Source organism: Gambusia affinis, linkage group LG01 (genome assembly GCF_019740435.1).
Source record: "Gambusia affinis linkage group LG01, SWU_Gaff_1.0, whole genome shotgun sequence".
Taxonomy (NCBI): Eukaryota; Metazoa; Chordata; class Actinopteri; order Cyprinodontiformes; family Poeciliidae; genus Gambusia; species Gambusia affinis.
The window spans coordinates 39,961,856-39,976,869 of NC_057868.1; the positions used below are offsets into that span (position 1 = coordinate 39,961,856).

The 15,014-nt window shown below is 40.1% G+C and overlaps 1 protein-coding gene across 3 annotated transcripts in view; it reads right to left on the reverse strand.

Annotated features, from left to right (window-relative positions):
• Window positions 1-1,258: 1,258 nt before the first annotated feature.
• LOC122829711 (nucleolar protein 4-like) overlaps window positions 1,259-15,014 on the reverse strand; it is a 76,503-nt gene continuing 62,747 nt past the window's right edge. For all 3 annotated transcript variants that reach the window (XM_044114514.1, XM_044114601.1, XM_044114681.1), the window contains 5 exons: window positions 11,607-11,798; window positions 10,773-10,961; window positions 10,087-10,200; window positions 9,303-9,534; window positions 1,259-7,472 (listed from right to left, as the gene is read on the reverse strand). In XM_044114514.1, coding sequence (XP_043970449.1) covers window positions 7,225-7,472; window positions 9,303-9,534; window positions 10,087-10,200; window positions 10,773-10,961; window positions 11,607-11,798 — 975 coding nt within the window. In that variant the 3' untranslated portion in view covers window positions 1,259-7,224. The remainder of the gene's footprint in view (window positions 7,473-9,302; window positions 9,535-10,086; window positions 10,201-10,772; window positions 10,962-11,606; window positions 11,799-15,014) is intronic.

Sequence of the window (15,014 nt, forward strand, 5' to 3'; positions counted from 1 at the left end):
CGGCAGTTTCATGTAGGAACAAAATCTCACATGAACGAATGTCATTGGTTGCTGCAGGAGGATATATGGGAAGACATCCAGTTCAAAAATATGTGACTTCTAACATTTAGACATGTCAACATTTTAATTAAAATTATTATACCCTGACTAACTAGCTAGCTAACTTTTTTTTGTGTCTTAGCGATGTACAACGACAAGTGATTGTCATCAAAACTCAACATATGGAAGTCCGGGCGGCGGCAGCAACAAAAACTTTCTTTTGTTGTATAGCTAACCTGCATCTGTTTGTCAACGTTTACAAGCGCAAAATTTCACATACAAGGATGTCACTACTCGCTTGTCTGAAAAAGGGTATATGGAAAACTATCCATTTCAAAAATATGTAGGCAACATGTCAACATTTTCTATATATTTTAACCAGAATTACCTAGCTATCTTTTTTTGCGCCGATTGTAAGTGATGGACTCGACACTCAGGTAGCACATAAAATCTCAAATGCATCAATATCAATAGTCGCTTGGTTTAGGAGTGTATGGAAAGCTGTCGAGTTCAAAAATATGTCACTTCTCACAAATACACAACACATTAATATGTTCTGTACATTTTAATCAAAATGAATAAACACATCCTTCCTAGGTGATTTTTTTGTTTCCATCATAGGTAATGGACTTGACACACGGAAAGCAACAGGCAAAAGTTATCACCTCATGGCAACAAAAGGGGAACATTTTTTAAAATTTTCTTATGTTGCATCACAAAACAAAACAGCCAAATTTAAGAAACCCTTGCAAGCTAGTTTGCTGGTTCTTTTTCCGTTTGTCCTGGGTGATGTGTTCAACACACAGGGATCGTAGATAACATGTCAATAACACGTCATCTAAACGTTATCAAGGTGTTGATTATACTTTGATTTTACGTTAACAATACATTGACACATAGAAAACACGTTAATATATTGTCAATGTATTTTCTGCCCATTAGAAGACATATTTTTGAACTAGATGACTTTCCATAAGGGCATGCAATTGTTGCCTCTTCGTAAGTTCCATAGAAAATGAGTGCAACGCCCTTTAAACACAAATTTATCACCAGATGGCAAGACCACGTTCATTTTCACCAGTTCTGTTGTCAACCTATACCAAGATACGTGAAAAATATACAGAATAATTTTAAATATTGGCACTATTGGTGAGAAATGTGAAAAAGTTTAAGAGGAAGAACATGCGGCATTATGAAAGGAAGGAAGAAGGCCGGCCTGTTTCCATAATTAGCACACTGTTTTATTAGTATATTTAGCTTTGTGACGTACAGCTCAGGAGGAAACAGAAAACAAATCAACAAACTTAAATAGTCACAAATCTTTCAAGTCCAGAAACATTTCAGCTTCAGCAATGACATCACACAAAGAAAAGTTTCTTTTTTTAAACCACTGATCTTTTTTCCCCATCATGGACCAGAGTGATATGTTCTCATTTCTGGGAAAAACAAACCTCTCCCAGGCAGTTAACAGAAATAAAACACCCCAGTTTGTTTGTTTTTTTTTTTGTCTTTTTTCCCCTTCTTGTGTGTTAAGACCAAAATTCAAGCGCAGGTACTGGAAAAAATGTTTCCACTGGTAAATATAGTAAACAGTAAATATAAAAAGAACTTTTGATATAATTTATATGGTATCAAAGAAGAGGCAGGGAAATGGGCCTTCAGAGGGGTTTGTTTTTACAAAAACATGTTTTCCTGAGGTTGAGTTTTTCTTTAAGTTCTGCTAAATACACTAATAGACTAAAAGACCCGACACTCGCGGTCAGTAATGGCTTATCATTCGCTGAGGAACTCGTCCTCTCCTCTGGACTCGGTTACCAGCGGAGGGTCACTGTGATTCTGTGCCCACAATCGGAGACAAACCAACCCAGGTTTCAACCACAGCCAGAACCGCGACGCCGCGCTGACATCAGCTTCCACCGCTCAAAATGCTAACGGCGGCGTTTCAAAACCCGTCGCCTTTCCCTTCGCTGTAAAAGACGGACAGAGATGAACGGAGGAGGAGGGAAGCAAACAAAAAACGCAAAAAAGATCCAAGCCAAGGAGCTCTGCAAAAATCTGTACATGTAAACATCACACTTCCACTGAGTCAAATGAGGGGAATGCAGGTTTCACATTGGTTTCACTGGAGGTACGAAGGCCTGGCAGAAGAAAGCAAGACGATAGAAATGTGTTGGCTGTTTGCCGGTACAAAGTCAGGAGGAGAAAGAAAAACGTACATCCTCCAAAAACAGGCTGAGAGGATTCTTTAAATTTTTGTTGACCATCTGACAGAACAGAACCGGCATCATGTTCTTTATCCCGGTCCAAACCGAGGTGTTCACATTTCTGGCTGTTTGGTTCATCTCTAATACTGAGTACTACTTTAGATTCATTACTTCTAATAATCAGAACCAAAAGTTTCATCATTAATTTGAAAGTATTTCTTAATAGATCAGTTTTCCAAATGCTGATTGTTGGGTTTTCCTGAATGAAATTCTGTGCATTTATACTAACATAAGTTGTTAGCAAGCAAAATTTTACAACTAAATGTTTTCTCTCTCAGACTTTCTTTACATTGGTTGACAATCATACTTGGACAAAATACTTTCAGGAAGTGTTTGCCGGATATTAGCAGGGTGTTGATGAAGTCTTCATTTTTAGCATCTCGTTCAGGACTTTAGGGTCTCAGGAGGGTCCTGGTCAGGTACTTTGTTACTGTCTTAGTAACATCTTTAGCATCTTGTTGAGAACTTTAGGGTCCTAGCAGGGTGTTTGTAAGGTCTTCTTGGTATTAGCAAGGTCTTTAGGGTCTTGGTAAAGTCTTACTGAGATTTGTAGCATCTTGATTAGGACTTTAATAACTTACAAGGGTTGTGGTAAGGTATCTAGTCTTTAGCATCTTGTTGAAGAGTTTAGGATCTTAGCAGGGTTTGTGAAAGGTCTCTAGGGTCTTGGTAAAGTCCTAGTGAGATCTAAAGCCTCTTCTTGAGTATTTTAGGGTCTTAGCAGTGTTTTGGCGCCATCATTTGGTGAATATTAAGGACTAACTGGGATACTCATTTCATGTGATGGAGCACATCACATTTGTGCTCCATCACAAAATCATGAAGGATTTTGACCGTGGGTAGGACACGGACAATAGAAGAGACCTGTCTTGATTGGCTGATTTTTAACAGGCTAAGAAGTTCCTGCAGAGCATTAAGAGTCACGCAGTTTGGCTCGAGTTATTTTAACCTCTGATAAAAGACATGATGCCGGTCAGGCCAATGTTTGGAATGTACTGTGTTGGATCTGAGAGTTGGGGGATAAAATACCTTGTACCACCCTACAAAACATACTTAAAGAAACCTTTATAACAAAAGTTGTATTAAAAAGTAAAAATCCAATAGAAATGTGTTGGCTGTTTGCCACCGGAGTCGGAAACACCTGGAGGAAACGCTTTGATTATGGCTCCACCTTTCTATCGATTGTCCTTTGCTATTAGTTATGTTGTATTTTACACAGTTTGTTGGTGTTTTAATTATTATTTATGTAATCATTTCCGATTGGAGAGGTGGGGTGCAGCACTGTGGATGTCTGGTTTTGTTGTAAACCTACTTGAATGACTTGCACAAGATTATAAACTGCTAACAGGCGGCTGCTTGGTTCTCAGACCTACATTTTCTCTCTTGGTGAGAGTTTCTAAAGGGTTTTAAGTTCTAGCAAACTTCTGGTGGTTTATGCCGATGGTAGCAGGAAATCAGGGCCGTTGATTGAGGATGGGGACATGCAGTTGCAGGAGAACTTTATCCTAACCATCATTTAGATTCAGACTTTATCAAGACCCTACAGATATCTATCTAAGAAATTTAGTCCGATGGACTAAAACAAAACAAATTTCCTTCCACCTACAGCAAAGACCAATCAACCATGTGTCAATAAATACCAGGCCAGTTCAGCTGAACTTTATTCAGATTTTAGACCCAAAAAACAAGAGTTTGTTATGGAAACAACCTGAAACAGTTTGAAAACCCATGATGGCAGTAGCATCATGTGGGCTGATCTTCTACCATGTAGACCTCCATCTAATGTCCAACATTTCTTCAGTATCTAATTCTTCATCCAGTGCAAAGTAGCAAAAATATTTATCCAACTACTCTATTCTAAGTGTGACCATCAGGTTATGCAAAAATCTTTTTAAAATGACCATTTTACTCAAACTCACTAAAATGTAGCTGTTCATGTCTTCTGCAAACCTAATGAAAAACATTTGCAGTGCAACATGTCTGAACTAAAGGCATGCTTCTTTCTTGCTCTCTATCCTTCCAACCTGATCTTACTTTTGCATATTTTTCGAGACAGGTCCACATCCCGGACGAGCCCCCAACTGTTTCTCTCTCATGTTTTCCATTCAGCAATAATAGCACAAAAACAGAATCCTTCTCTCTTGTGAAAATAATCATTTGAAATTCTACATAAAGGAGGTCTAAATTAAGTTTTTCCTGTCACTGTTTGCAGCCTGTCACATGACTGGAAAAAAATGGCAAACATATTCTGATTATCAAATGCATTTCAACAACAACATGCATGTCCTCATACAACCATAGGCCTTCCCTTTAACACCATAGATCACTAATGTTTGGCTCATTGAGCAAAAATTGAGTGAAAAGTTCAGCTGTAGCTGAAAGCATCTCTTGCTAAATTCAACAATCTCCAACAACGTCTAAACCAAAAAATAAATTCAAGTTTGCATATGAAAACTTAAGTGGCTTGTTGCTAATGTTGCAAATTATTCCAAAAGAATCCTCTTTACCAGATCTGACCAAGTATTTTTGGGCAGAACAAGCTGAAACAGCAACTCTTTTATGGCTTAATCAAACGTGAGTTAATCAATTAGCTTTAGATGTTTTGAATAAGAGCCTGTTTCCCATTTTAGCTACACCAAGCAGCTGCAGCCTCAAAGACAATCAAACTCACTGACAAAAAGCTGCTATCAACACCCAGGAATGGTTCAAATTAGACATCATTTGGTCCACATGCGGCCCAGTGACGGGGATCTGAGATCAAGCACCAGAGGACAGAAGCGGCGCCATCTTGAGAGGAATGACTAGAAGCTTTGAAGACTTCACAGATTTTGGCTTAGACCAAGGTAAACGTTTGTTTTGTGCAACAGAGACTCATGGCTATGTGATTATGTCCCTTTGTTGCATTTATAAATGTTTTTTTACAATACCAACAAGCATTTTTAAAATCAAAACATCATCAGAACCAGTTTCTTATTAGCAGAATCGGACAAAGACTGGTTTAAAGAAAGCACTAGTACTGGTTTGGTGGGAATCCAAACCTTGATAGTTACCAGATGTTGCAACCGATGTGAATCCTAAAAAGCATACAGCCAAAGCCTCAACCAGAATCCTCCACATGTGATGATTCAAAATGTTGCTTTTGCATATTTTTCAAGAGAGGATCACATCCCGGACAAGCCCCCAACTGTTTCTTTCACATGTTTTCCATTCTGAGTTTTGTCTGTTTTAGATGTTCCTACTAGTTACAAACCAAACCAATTTTTTTATCCCCATCTCTGATCTATCTGTGACCAATTCATGTCCAAATCAGACCTTTCCCGAAAAGAACAGTTTATAATCAATGTTTTGGTCGTCAAGAATCTGGTGTAATTCAGCTCTAACACATCCCTTACCGCACCCCTGAAGGATGGAAATATTGAAATAATAAGAAAACAAGGCAAAACAACTGAGATTCACAGTTAGAAAGTCACAAAGACAACATGGAGAAAGCCCTATGAAGCAACAAAGAGGCGACCAGCCGGTGTGAGACGGAGGTGATAAGCTAACAGAGTCCCGGTGGTTTGGTTATGGTACGCGGTCGAGGCAGCAGGTCGGTCATTCGGCCGGGTCGCCACGCCTGGCCGGGTTGAGGTTTCAGGTCTGTGGCAGAAGGTCCGGTTTCTCAATAGCAGCAGCGACATGAAAGTTCATATAATTATCATAGTAGTAATAATAATAACAATAATAATAACAGTAACAACAATAGTAATGGCCATTTCAGAGTTTAAAAAGACAAAACACAGAAAGAGAGAGGAATCCTCATCTGGAGACCAAGAGGAGGAAGTTTAGGTCCATGAGATGGAGAGGATGGCAGGGAGGAGGTATATTTAACCCAAAGATGCTGAGGTGTACGTTTGTAAAGAGAGGAGACACACCTCCCACTCCATCCCCTCTACACACACACGCCACATACACGCAATTTAAGGACAAAACTATCACACTCCCGCCGGCTTCAGCTCCGATTCTTCAAGTTTTCAAGATAAACTGGTTATTTACAGCAGCACGCCAACGAACCCGCGCAGAGAAAAGGAAAAGTTTAGAGGTCAGCGAGTCGCTGAAATGCTTTGTTTCTGCAGTGGGGGAGTCGGAGTAAACTGGTTTCCGTTTGGGAAAGTCGAGGACCCGAGAGCGGAGTCGGCAGGTGTGATCTGAGGTAATTCCTGGTGCTCAAAGAAAAATGGATGCATAAATTAAGCAGCGAGTTGCTTCCTGGGTAAAAAACAGTGAGAGTCGGGAGGTTTGAGGAGAGAAAAGTGCTGTAGGACACAGAGAGCAAGTATGTACAAGCTAGCAAAACAACAAACAACAAAAATCTGTCATTTCTCCTTTAAATTAAAGACTTTTGCAGTGAAGCAAAGAAACAAACAAAATAAACCAAAAGTCCATCTGGGACTCAGCAGATATTAGTTTAAATTATTCAGTATTCAACAAATTCACTGGAAAATAATAATAATAATAATAATAATAATAATAATAATAATAATAATAATAATAATAATAATAATAATAATAAAAACATTTCTCCATTAAATCTGGACAGTTTGTTAAGTACCATCAGTTTTCCTCTCCGGCTGATTGTGAGCAGCTTCCAGACAGGAGAGGACAGGATTTTATGGAGTCTAAACTTTCTACTCCATGTTTTCCTCAAAACAAAAAAAAAATAATAAAAAAATGAATTCCCACATGCAGAGTCGGTCCGTTTAGATGTGGGGAGAATGTTTCTGTTTTTATTCCACTGAATCCGAATCACAGGTGGGACGACAGTAGAGGAGGTCTGGAGTTCATCACAGGCGAAGCAGACACTAAACAAGCATTACATGAGGTGTGTGTGTGTGTGTGTGTGTGTGTGTGTGTGTGTGTGTGTCGTCTCCCACGGTTTCCCTCAGTTCTGCTGCAGGATGAGGTTTTCCAGCTCGTCGGCCGAGCGAAGCAGGAAGGCTGCCGACTCCCGGTAACCGGCGATCAGCTGGCGCACGGCCGTGATCTCTGGTTGGCTGAGCTGTGTGGATGCCCCGCCCCCTCCACCGCCGCCGCCGCCGCCTCCGCGCCCGCTGAGGTTGTTGGTGGTGGTGGAAGAGGAGCAGTTGGTGTTGGTGGAGGAGAGCGACTTCATGCTGAGGTCTGTGGGACCTGGAGAGGAGACGGTGAGACAAACACAACGTCTGAAATATAATCAGTTACACAGTAAAATATAACACTGTGATGTGCAGAAAACTTTTCTACTGCAGGGCCCAGAAATAAGAACAAGTCTGGCAGCTGGATGCTTCAGACTGTAATGCAAAGCTGCTACCACAAGGTGGCAGTAATTCATTCTTCTTCATTACTGTGATGCTGAAAACGGAAATTATTTCAATAAGCTCCATTAAATTCGCTGCCTGTTTTTAGGTGGAACAATCTGTTGCTAACTCCATAAGTTTGATCCATAAGTTTGATCAGTTATTGCTGGAACTCTGTGCGGCTGCAGTTTGCCTCACAGCAGCAAACATGGAGGACAAAAGCTCTGATCACAGGAAACATTTTAACCACGTGAAGCCAAAACTTGGAGTTCTGCTAGAAAATATGAACAGAAAAGGTTTTTTATTTTACATGCAAAATGTAATATTTTTGTACAGTTATGGATTAGTTACTGCTCTGAGTGAGTTTTTCCTTTTTTTAGTCTGTTTATTCCAATTAACGATTAATTGATTACTAAATAACTTGATGATTAATCCCATTAATTCTTTCATTCCTAGTTTTTCTCTATACTCATTTAACAATTAATAAATTATTGCATATTTTGACGATTATTTCAGTAATCGATTAATCTCCATTAATCTAGTTAATCGTTTCATTTTATTTTGATATATTCCATTTAGCAATTAATCAGTTATTAAATTAGTAATGATTATTTTTAATAATTGATTAATCCCAATCAATCCAATTAATAGTTTCAGTTGCAGGTTTTTTCTGTGCACTCCAGTCAGGGGTGTAACTTTGATGGGGACGAGCAGGAGCCCGGGGCCCCGGAGAGGCGGGGGGGACGCGCTGATCCACCCAGTCTATGGAAGACCTTTTCTTTTTTAGTGCCAAGAATGAGGCCAAAACTTACATGTGAATGTCAGACAGTCTGATCCAATAAATCAGGATCCTGACCAGGTTGTCAGATTAATAGTACCTTTCAAAAATAAACTTTCAGCAGCTATTAAACACACTGCCAAATATAAATATGTTAAAACTGAAGTAATTTAGTTCATCTATATAATGTCTTTCATTTGGTGATGGAAGTGCTGACAGAAGAACTTATTAACTCTTATTTGCTGAATGCTTTTCTACAGTTAAACAGAGTTTCACAATTCAGTAATATGTTTAGTAAACAATTATCACATAGTTGCCTTTCATTGTCTGATTTTATCAAGTGCTAAAACATAAACAAAGCAGCGCATGTGGCGCACAGTGAGTCATGTGACGTCCAGTCCACCGGATCCCTGAACGAACCTCCAATCTTCGATTCACAAAGGGAATTTAAAAGCGTTTCTGGCTGTTAATGTTTGAACAACGTGCAGCTGCTGCCGAGTTACACAGAAGAACCGTTTTAGATGCAGACGCATAAAGGAAAGGTCCAGGAAATACTGGTGGGACTGTCCACACCAGTGGAAGTTACGCCTATGACTCCAGTTAATTATTAATCGATTATTACTTGATTAATCTGATTAATCGTTTCAACCCTAAAGCATAGTGATGAGTCAGCTGTTTTTATTATTTTGTAGTTCTCTACGTTGCTCATCACAGATGGTTCTGGATTATTTGGGTCAAGAGAGAAGATGGCACTAAAAACCCAGTGTAATACTGATAATCAATAATCGATTAATCACGATTAATCGTTTCAGCCCTACAGCTCAGTGATGTGTAACCCAGTTTCAGACATGGAATCCCATCACTTCCATCGTCTTCATCATCCTCCCAGCTTCATCCCTCGCTCACCGTTGCTCTGAGTGGTGGCGCCGGTCGTCAGGGAGACGGGGTGCTGAATGGCGGCGCTCAGGCCCGGGTAACCACGGTAACCGTAGCTGAGTCCGGCCCCGTTGATGTAGAGCTGCGAGTCCTGGGAGGGGAAGGCTGATGCAGCCAAGGAGTAGGCAGAGTGAGCGAGAGACACGGGGTCCCTCAGGGCGGCGCCGCCGCCGGACGGCTTTTCCAGAGATACCTGCTCATCCTGGCACAGGGAATTATGGGAAAGATGGGAGTTAATTAATGAAAACAAAGCAGGATGCAGACAGAGACGGTAAACATCTGACCCGGTTCAGGTCCAAACACAGTGAATAACAGTCTCTACTGCAGGGTGGGCGGTCCTGGTCCTGGAGGGCCGGAGTCCTGCAGCTCCTAGAGTCTCCCTGGTCCAACAACCTGAACCCAACAGCTGGTTCTCCTCCTCAGAGCAGTCGGGTTCTCCGGAGAACCGGTCGGGTGTGTTGAAGTAGAGAAACGTCTAAAAGATGCAGGAGACCGGCCCTCTGGCCCGCCAGGCCCTCCAGGACCTCCAGGCCCTCCAGGACCTCCAGGCCCTCCAGGACCTCCAAGCCCTCTGGCCCGCCAGGACCTCCAGGACCTCCAGGCCCTCCAGGACCTCCAGGCCCTCCAGGACCTCCAGGACCTCTGGCCCGCCAGGCCCTCCAGGCCCTCCAGGACCTCTGGTTCAACATGAGCACGTTTTGTTTTAAATTGTTCTGATGGTTAATGACGCTGATGAATCCGGAGCGTCGCTTACGTGGAAAGCTTCGAGGCGCATCCTCTTGGCGGCGTTGCGGGATTCGCTCTCGCAGGCGGCGGCCAGGATGTTCTCAGCCATGGCCGAGGTCAGGTGAGGTGGAGTCGGGCGGGTCTGGAAGCAACACAGCGTTAGAGAGACTTTTATTCACTAATGATGCCAGTTCTGTCCTGTCGCAGCAGAAAATATTTTCTGTCATTAGACGTAATGCTAGGTTCGACCACAGGGGGGCAGTAGAGACATTATAATTAAAGCCTCGTCAGTTCAGGTTTAAAGTGTTTTTACCCTTTAATCTCCTAATTGAGAAAACCTAAATGAGCCTTAAATATGTATTAATCAAAAATAAATAAAGTAATATAAAAAACTGACAAATAAATTAATGCATTTAAATTGATCAAATACATGTAGATTAATTAGTTAAATAAACCTAGCATGTAAAGGTTGCTTGTTTTTGTTTTGTGAAATTTTAAAAACCACAATCTTGTCATTGTTGCTTTTTGAGGTTTTAAAACAGGAAAAAACATTAAACTTTTAGAATAAGCAAATGAAAATATGTATTTTAATGACATGTTACATATTTCCAATAAATAAGTATATACTTAATGGTAAAAGACAAAAAAACCCTGGGTACTGAAACCGACATTCCTTGAAATCTGTTGAAACTCTTGATTTTCTCATTAGCACACCTCCATGCCGTTCTTCTTCATGCGTCGGCAGGATTTGAGGTAGGTGCGAATGCGCTTGCGGGCGCGTTCCTGGAATTCTGGGAATTGTCTGCTGCAGGACTCGATGATGGCTTGGATCTTCTCCTTGGGCTGCTTGGAGATCGGAACCATTCGGTCCAAGTTCTCATCCACAAACAGGCGAACAAACATCTGAAACACAGCATGGCTGCCGATAAGATGGAGTCACCTTTATCCCCGCTGAGGAAACTGACAGGCTTTACGTACTCACATCTTATTTTTAAACAAAAATGAAAAACATAGTTCCGCTAACGCTAAACCAACATGCTACTGAGTGGAAGCTAATGCTAACGCGCTAAATTCAACCATGTTGATACTCACCATGCAGTGTTTACAATTTATCTTGGAAAATTAATTCAGAGGAAGCTAAGTGCGCTAACTATTACCAAATTAGTAAAATTGCTAAAGTGCTCAGAAAAAAATTACGCCAGCTGTTAGCGCAGTAGCGGATTAGCGCAAGTGTACCAACAATGGTACTGGCAATAAACAGAAGCAACTCAACCTGGTGCTGACAAAACCACTAATCATAAACATCAGTTTCGCTAGCGCTACATCAATACACCAACATGCTATTTAGCTGAAGCTAATGCTAATTTAAAGTTATAAATTGTAACATTTTGATACCCACTATGTAGCGAGCTAGAATTTGTGCAATTTGTCTAATTGTGCTAAATGTTTTGTGCTGATAAACTGGATTTTTATAGAATTTCTCTGATATTTTTTTACCCTAAAAATTAGAAACTTTAGTTCAAACTGCTGGATTTCCTCCTGACTTACATTGAAGGCCTTTAATCTCTCAGGGTCGACGCCCTCCGTGTCGTTGATCTTGTCGTTGTCGTCATGGTCGTCGTGGTCATCGTCGTCGTCGTCGGGGGCGACCTGGTTGCCGTGGCGGCCCATGGTGAGGTCCTCTGCGCTCAGCTCCGTCTTAATGCTGTCGTAGCTTCCCCCCGAGCCGTACTGAGGGGACTGAACACAAACGTTCTGCTCTGAATCGATTTCACTGTTTCAACGTGTTTAGACTGAGGTTTGGTCATTTAGTGTGAAAAGAGTCTCAGGAGGTTCAGGAACGTTAATCCTGGTCCTGATCGAAACTTTCTGTTCTTATATTTATCAACATATAAAGTCATGTTCAACTAGAACATTTGTTCTGATGAGGATTATTTTTTATTTAGAGCATAATCTGTAACACATACTTTTCATTAAGCCCATTTTTCTGTGTTAAAATTTAATCTTGGTCTGATGTAATAGTCTAATCTTAAAAGTTAGCTATAGGAGGAAAACCATCATAAGCAGTGGTGGACATCACCAGCTAAATAGTGAGCTATGCTAACCCCAAAACACTATTCCTAAACATGATTTTCACACAAGCTAAAGTGCTACACCAACACATTTGTTTAATGCTAGCTACTGCCAAAGCACTTACAATCATTAGTTCTGCTAACACTAAATCGCTACAGCAACACTGTATTTAACAGAAGCTAATGCTAAAGCGCTACAGCAACACGGTATTTAGTGGAAGCTAATGCTAAAGCGCTACAGCAACACTGTATTTAACAGAAGCTAATGCTAAAGCGCTACAGCAACACTGTATTTAACAGAAGCTAATGCTAAAGCACTACATCAACACGGTATTTAGTGGAAGCTAATGCTAAAGCGCTACAGCAACACTGTTTTTAGTGGAAGCTAATGCTAAAGCGATACATCAACATTGTACTTAGTGGAAGCTAATGCTAAAGTGCTACAGCAACACTGCGTTTAACAGAAGCTAATGCTAAAGCGTTACATTAACACTATTTAGTGGAAGCTAATGCTAAAGCGTTACATTAACACTATTTAGTGGAAGCTAATGCTAAAGCGTTACATTAACACTATTTAGTGGAAGCTAATGCTAAAGCGTTACATTAACACTATTTAGTGGAAGCTAATGCTAAAGAGCTACATCAACATGGTATTTAATGGAAGCTATTGCTAAAGAGCTACATCAACATGGCATTTATTGGAAGCTAATGCTAAAACACAAATCACGCTAAATGTTTTCAAAGCTAGAAATAGCGCTAGGTGGAAAACTAGCTCCACTATTGGCACATTAGTGGAAGTGTGACCAGCACTGATCATAACTCAGAGAAATAAAGTTGTTAAAACATCAGGTTGAGTTTGAAAACTGTGATTTCAAACATTTATGTGATTAAATAATTATTTTTATCAAGTCGGTTTGGATTTTCCTATAAAACAGAAACATTATTCTACCTGACAGTTTTCCACTCAGACAGCAGAAAGTGTAGCTTTGGAAAAGGTATAAATTAGCTTCACAGCTTGCAAACATTCACCAAGGTGTCGAGGCCGGTTGTCATGGAAACGGATGCTTTGCTCTTTTCCTGCTCCTAACGTCGCAAAACAGCTTTCAGTCAAAAATACGTGGTGTTGTCTTCAGACCTGACTGTGCCAGTTTCCATGTTTTATTTATATCATTTTGTTTTGATGGATTTTTTCCTATTTTTAATGTTAATTCAAGAAGAAACAGTACAAAAACTATTTTCTGACGGGTTTCTGTGCTCAGAAACGCAAAAAACTAAATCTGGAAATAAAAATGAAACATTTCAGTTGAATGTAAAAATTCTACAGGGAGTAAAAATCTAAATTATTCAAACCCATACATTTATTTTCTTTATTATTTTTGTGAGGTAAGCAAAAAATTATTAAATATTAAAAATATATTTAAAAATATTGAACTAAAAATATAACAAAAATATGTCCTCAAATATAGTGGTGACTATAATAACAATAATAATAAAATAAAATAACAATGATAAGAGGATTAAAATTAGTTATTTTTAATAAGAACGTTGTTTCTAAAACAAATTGACACCAATCTCTCAAAAGACAAAAACATTTTAAAAAACGAGCTTCAACTTCACAAACATTTTATGTCTATTTTCAAGAAAACATTAAAAAATATGTTTTCCAGGCACACAGCAGCCATTTTATAGCACAATCAAGTCACTGTGTTCCCTTCACTTCTTAAAAAAAAGCCAAACAAATAAAATATGGCTCAAAAGAAATTTGACTTTGTAGTTTAACACCTTGAAAAATTGGGGGTCTGTCTCTTTAAGAAGCTCCTGCTCTTTCTGAAGTCATCACAACATGGCTCCTCTATTAACCCTTTAATGTTTTTACCAGCTTCTTGCTGAACAGTAGCTCCTACAATGAGCTCAGCAGTTTCACCAGGTGTTTGCTAATTGCTGCTGGCTAGTCTGAAGGAGCTGAGTGCGAGAGGAGCTGCGCCTTGAAGGCGGGGCTAGGTCCACTGAGGCCTTTTTCGCAGCTGAATGGTTGCCATGGAGATTACAGGATTTCTCATAGATGCATAAAAAAATTAAAGGCTTGTTTTATAACACAATGTAAAGCTGAAAAAAAGTTGATTTTATGAAACGTTTTCCCTTTAAATTCTAGTCTGGGGCCGTAAAATAATCTGTCCAGGTGCAACAAATGGCCCTCGGGCCACACTTTGAACCTCCCTGATTAATACTGAATGTAAAGTCATAATCTGTCAGCGAATTTAAAGCCAGGAGAAAAACAGAGCAACACTAAAAGTAAATTTGACGCAACGCAGCGAAACGTGTTGTTGCTCCGTAAAGGCGGCCGGCTCGTTTGTTTCCGAGCCTAGATGTGAGAAACATGAAGCCACCGCGCTGCGTCCGAACCGGGTCCGAACCGCGTCCGAACCGCGTCCGAACCGCGTCCGAACCGCGTCCGGGAGAAACACGGCGCCTCCAAGGCCGGAGTTCATTGTTCGGCTTTCAGCTGCAGCACAAAGACGAGAAGCTCCTGCTTTTTATTTCTCTGGGATAATTTTAATACAGAAGGAGGCGACGTGGGTGTCCTTTTTAATTAACCAGCTAAAAGCTCACGCTCACACAGATTATGGCTTTTCCAGTCTGAATAAAAGGAGAAAATGACTTTCTTTCAAAGAGATTCTCTTCTGTTTGCTGCAGAGAGCAAAAAATCAGAAGTTAAATTGTAAAAAAACCATTTAAAAAAATCTGACTTTTACTTATTTTTATGCTTTTATATTACAATGTCTGTCTTAACAAAGCTGCAGTTTCTATAATCTGTTGTATTTTTCAGTGAGAATAAATATAGTGAAAACTAATATTAGAGATTTTCCAACCATTTCATCTCCAA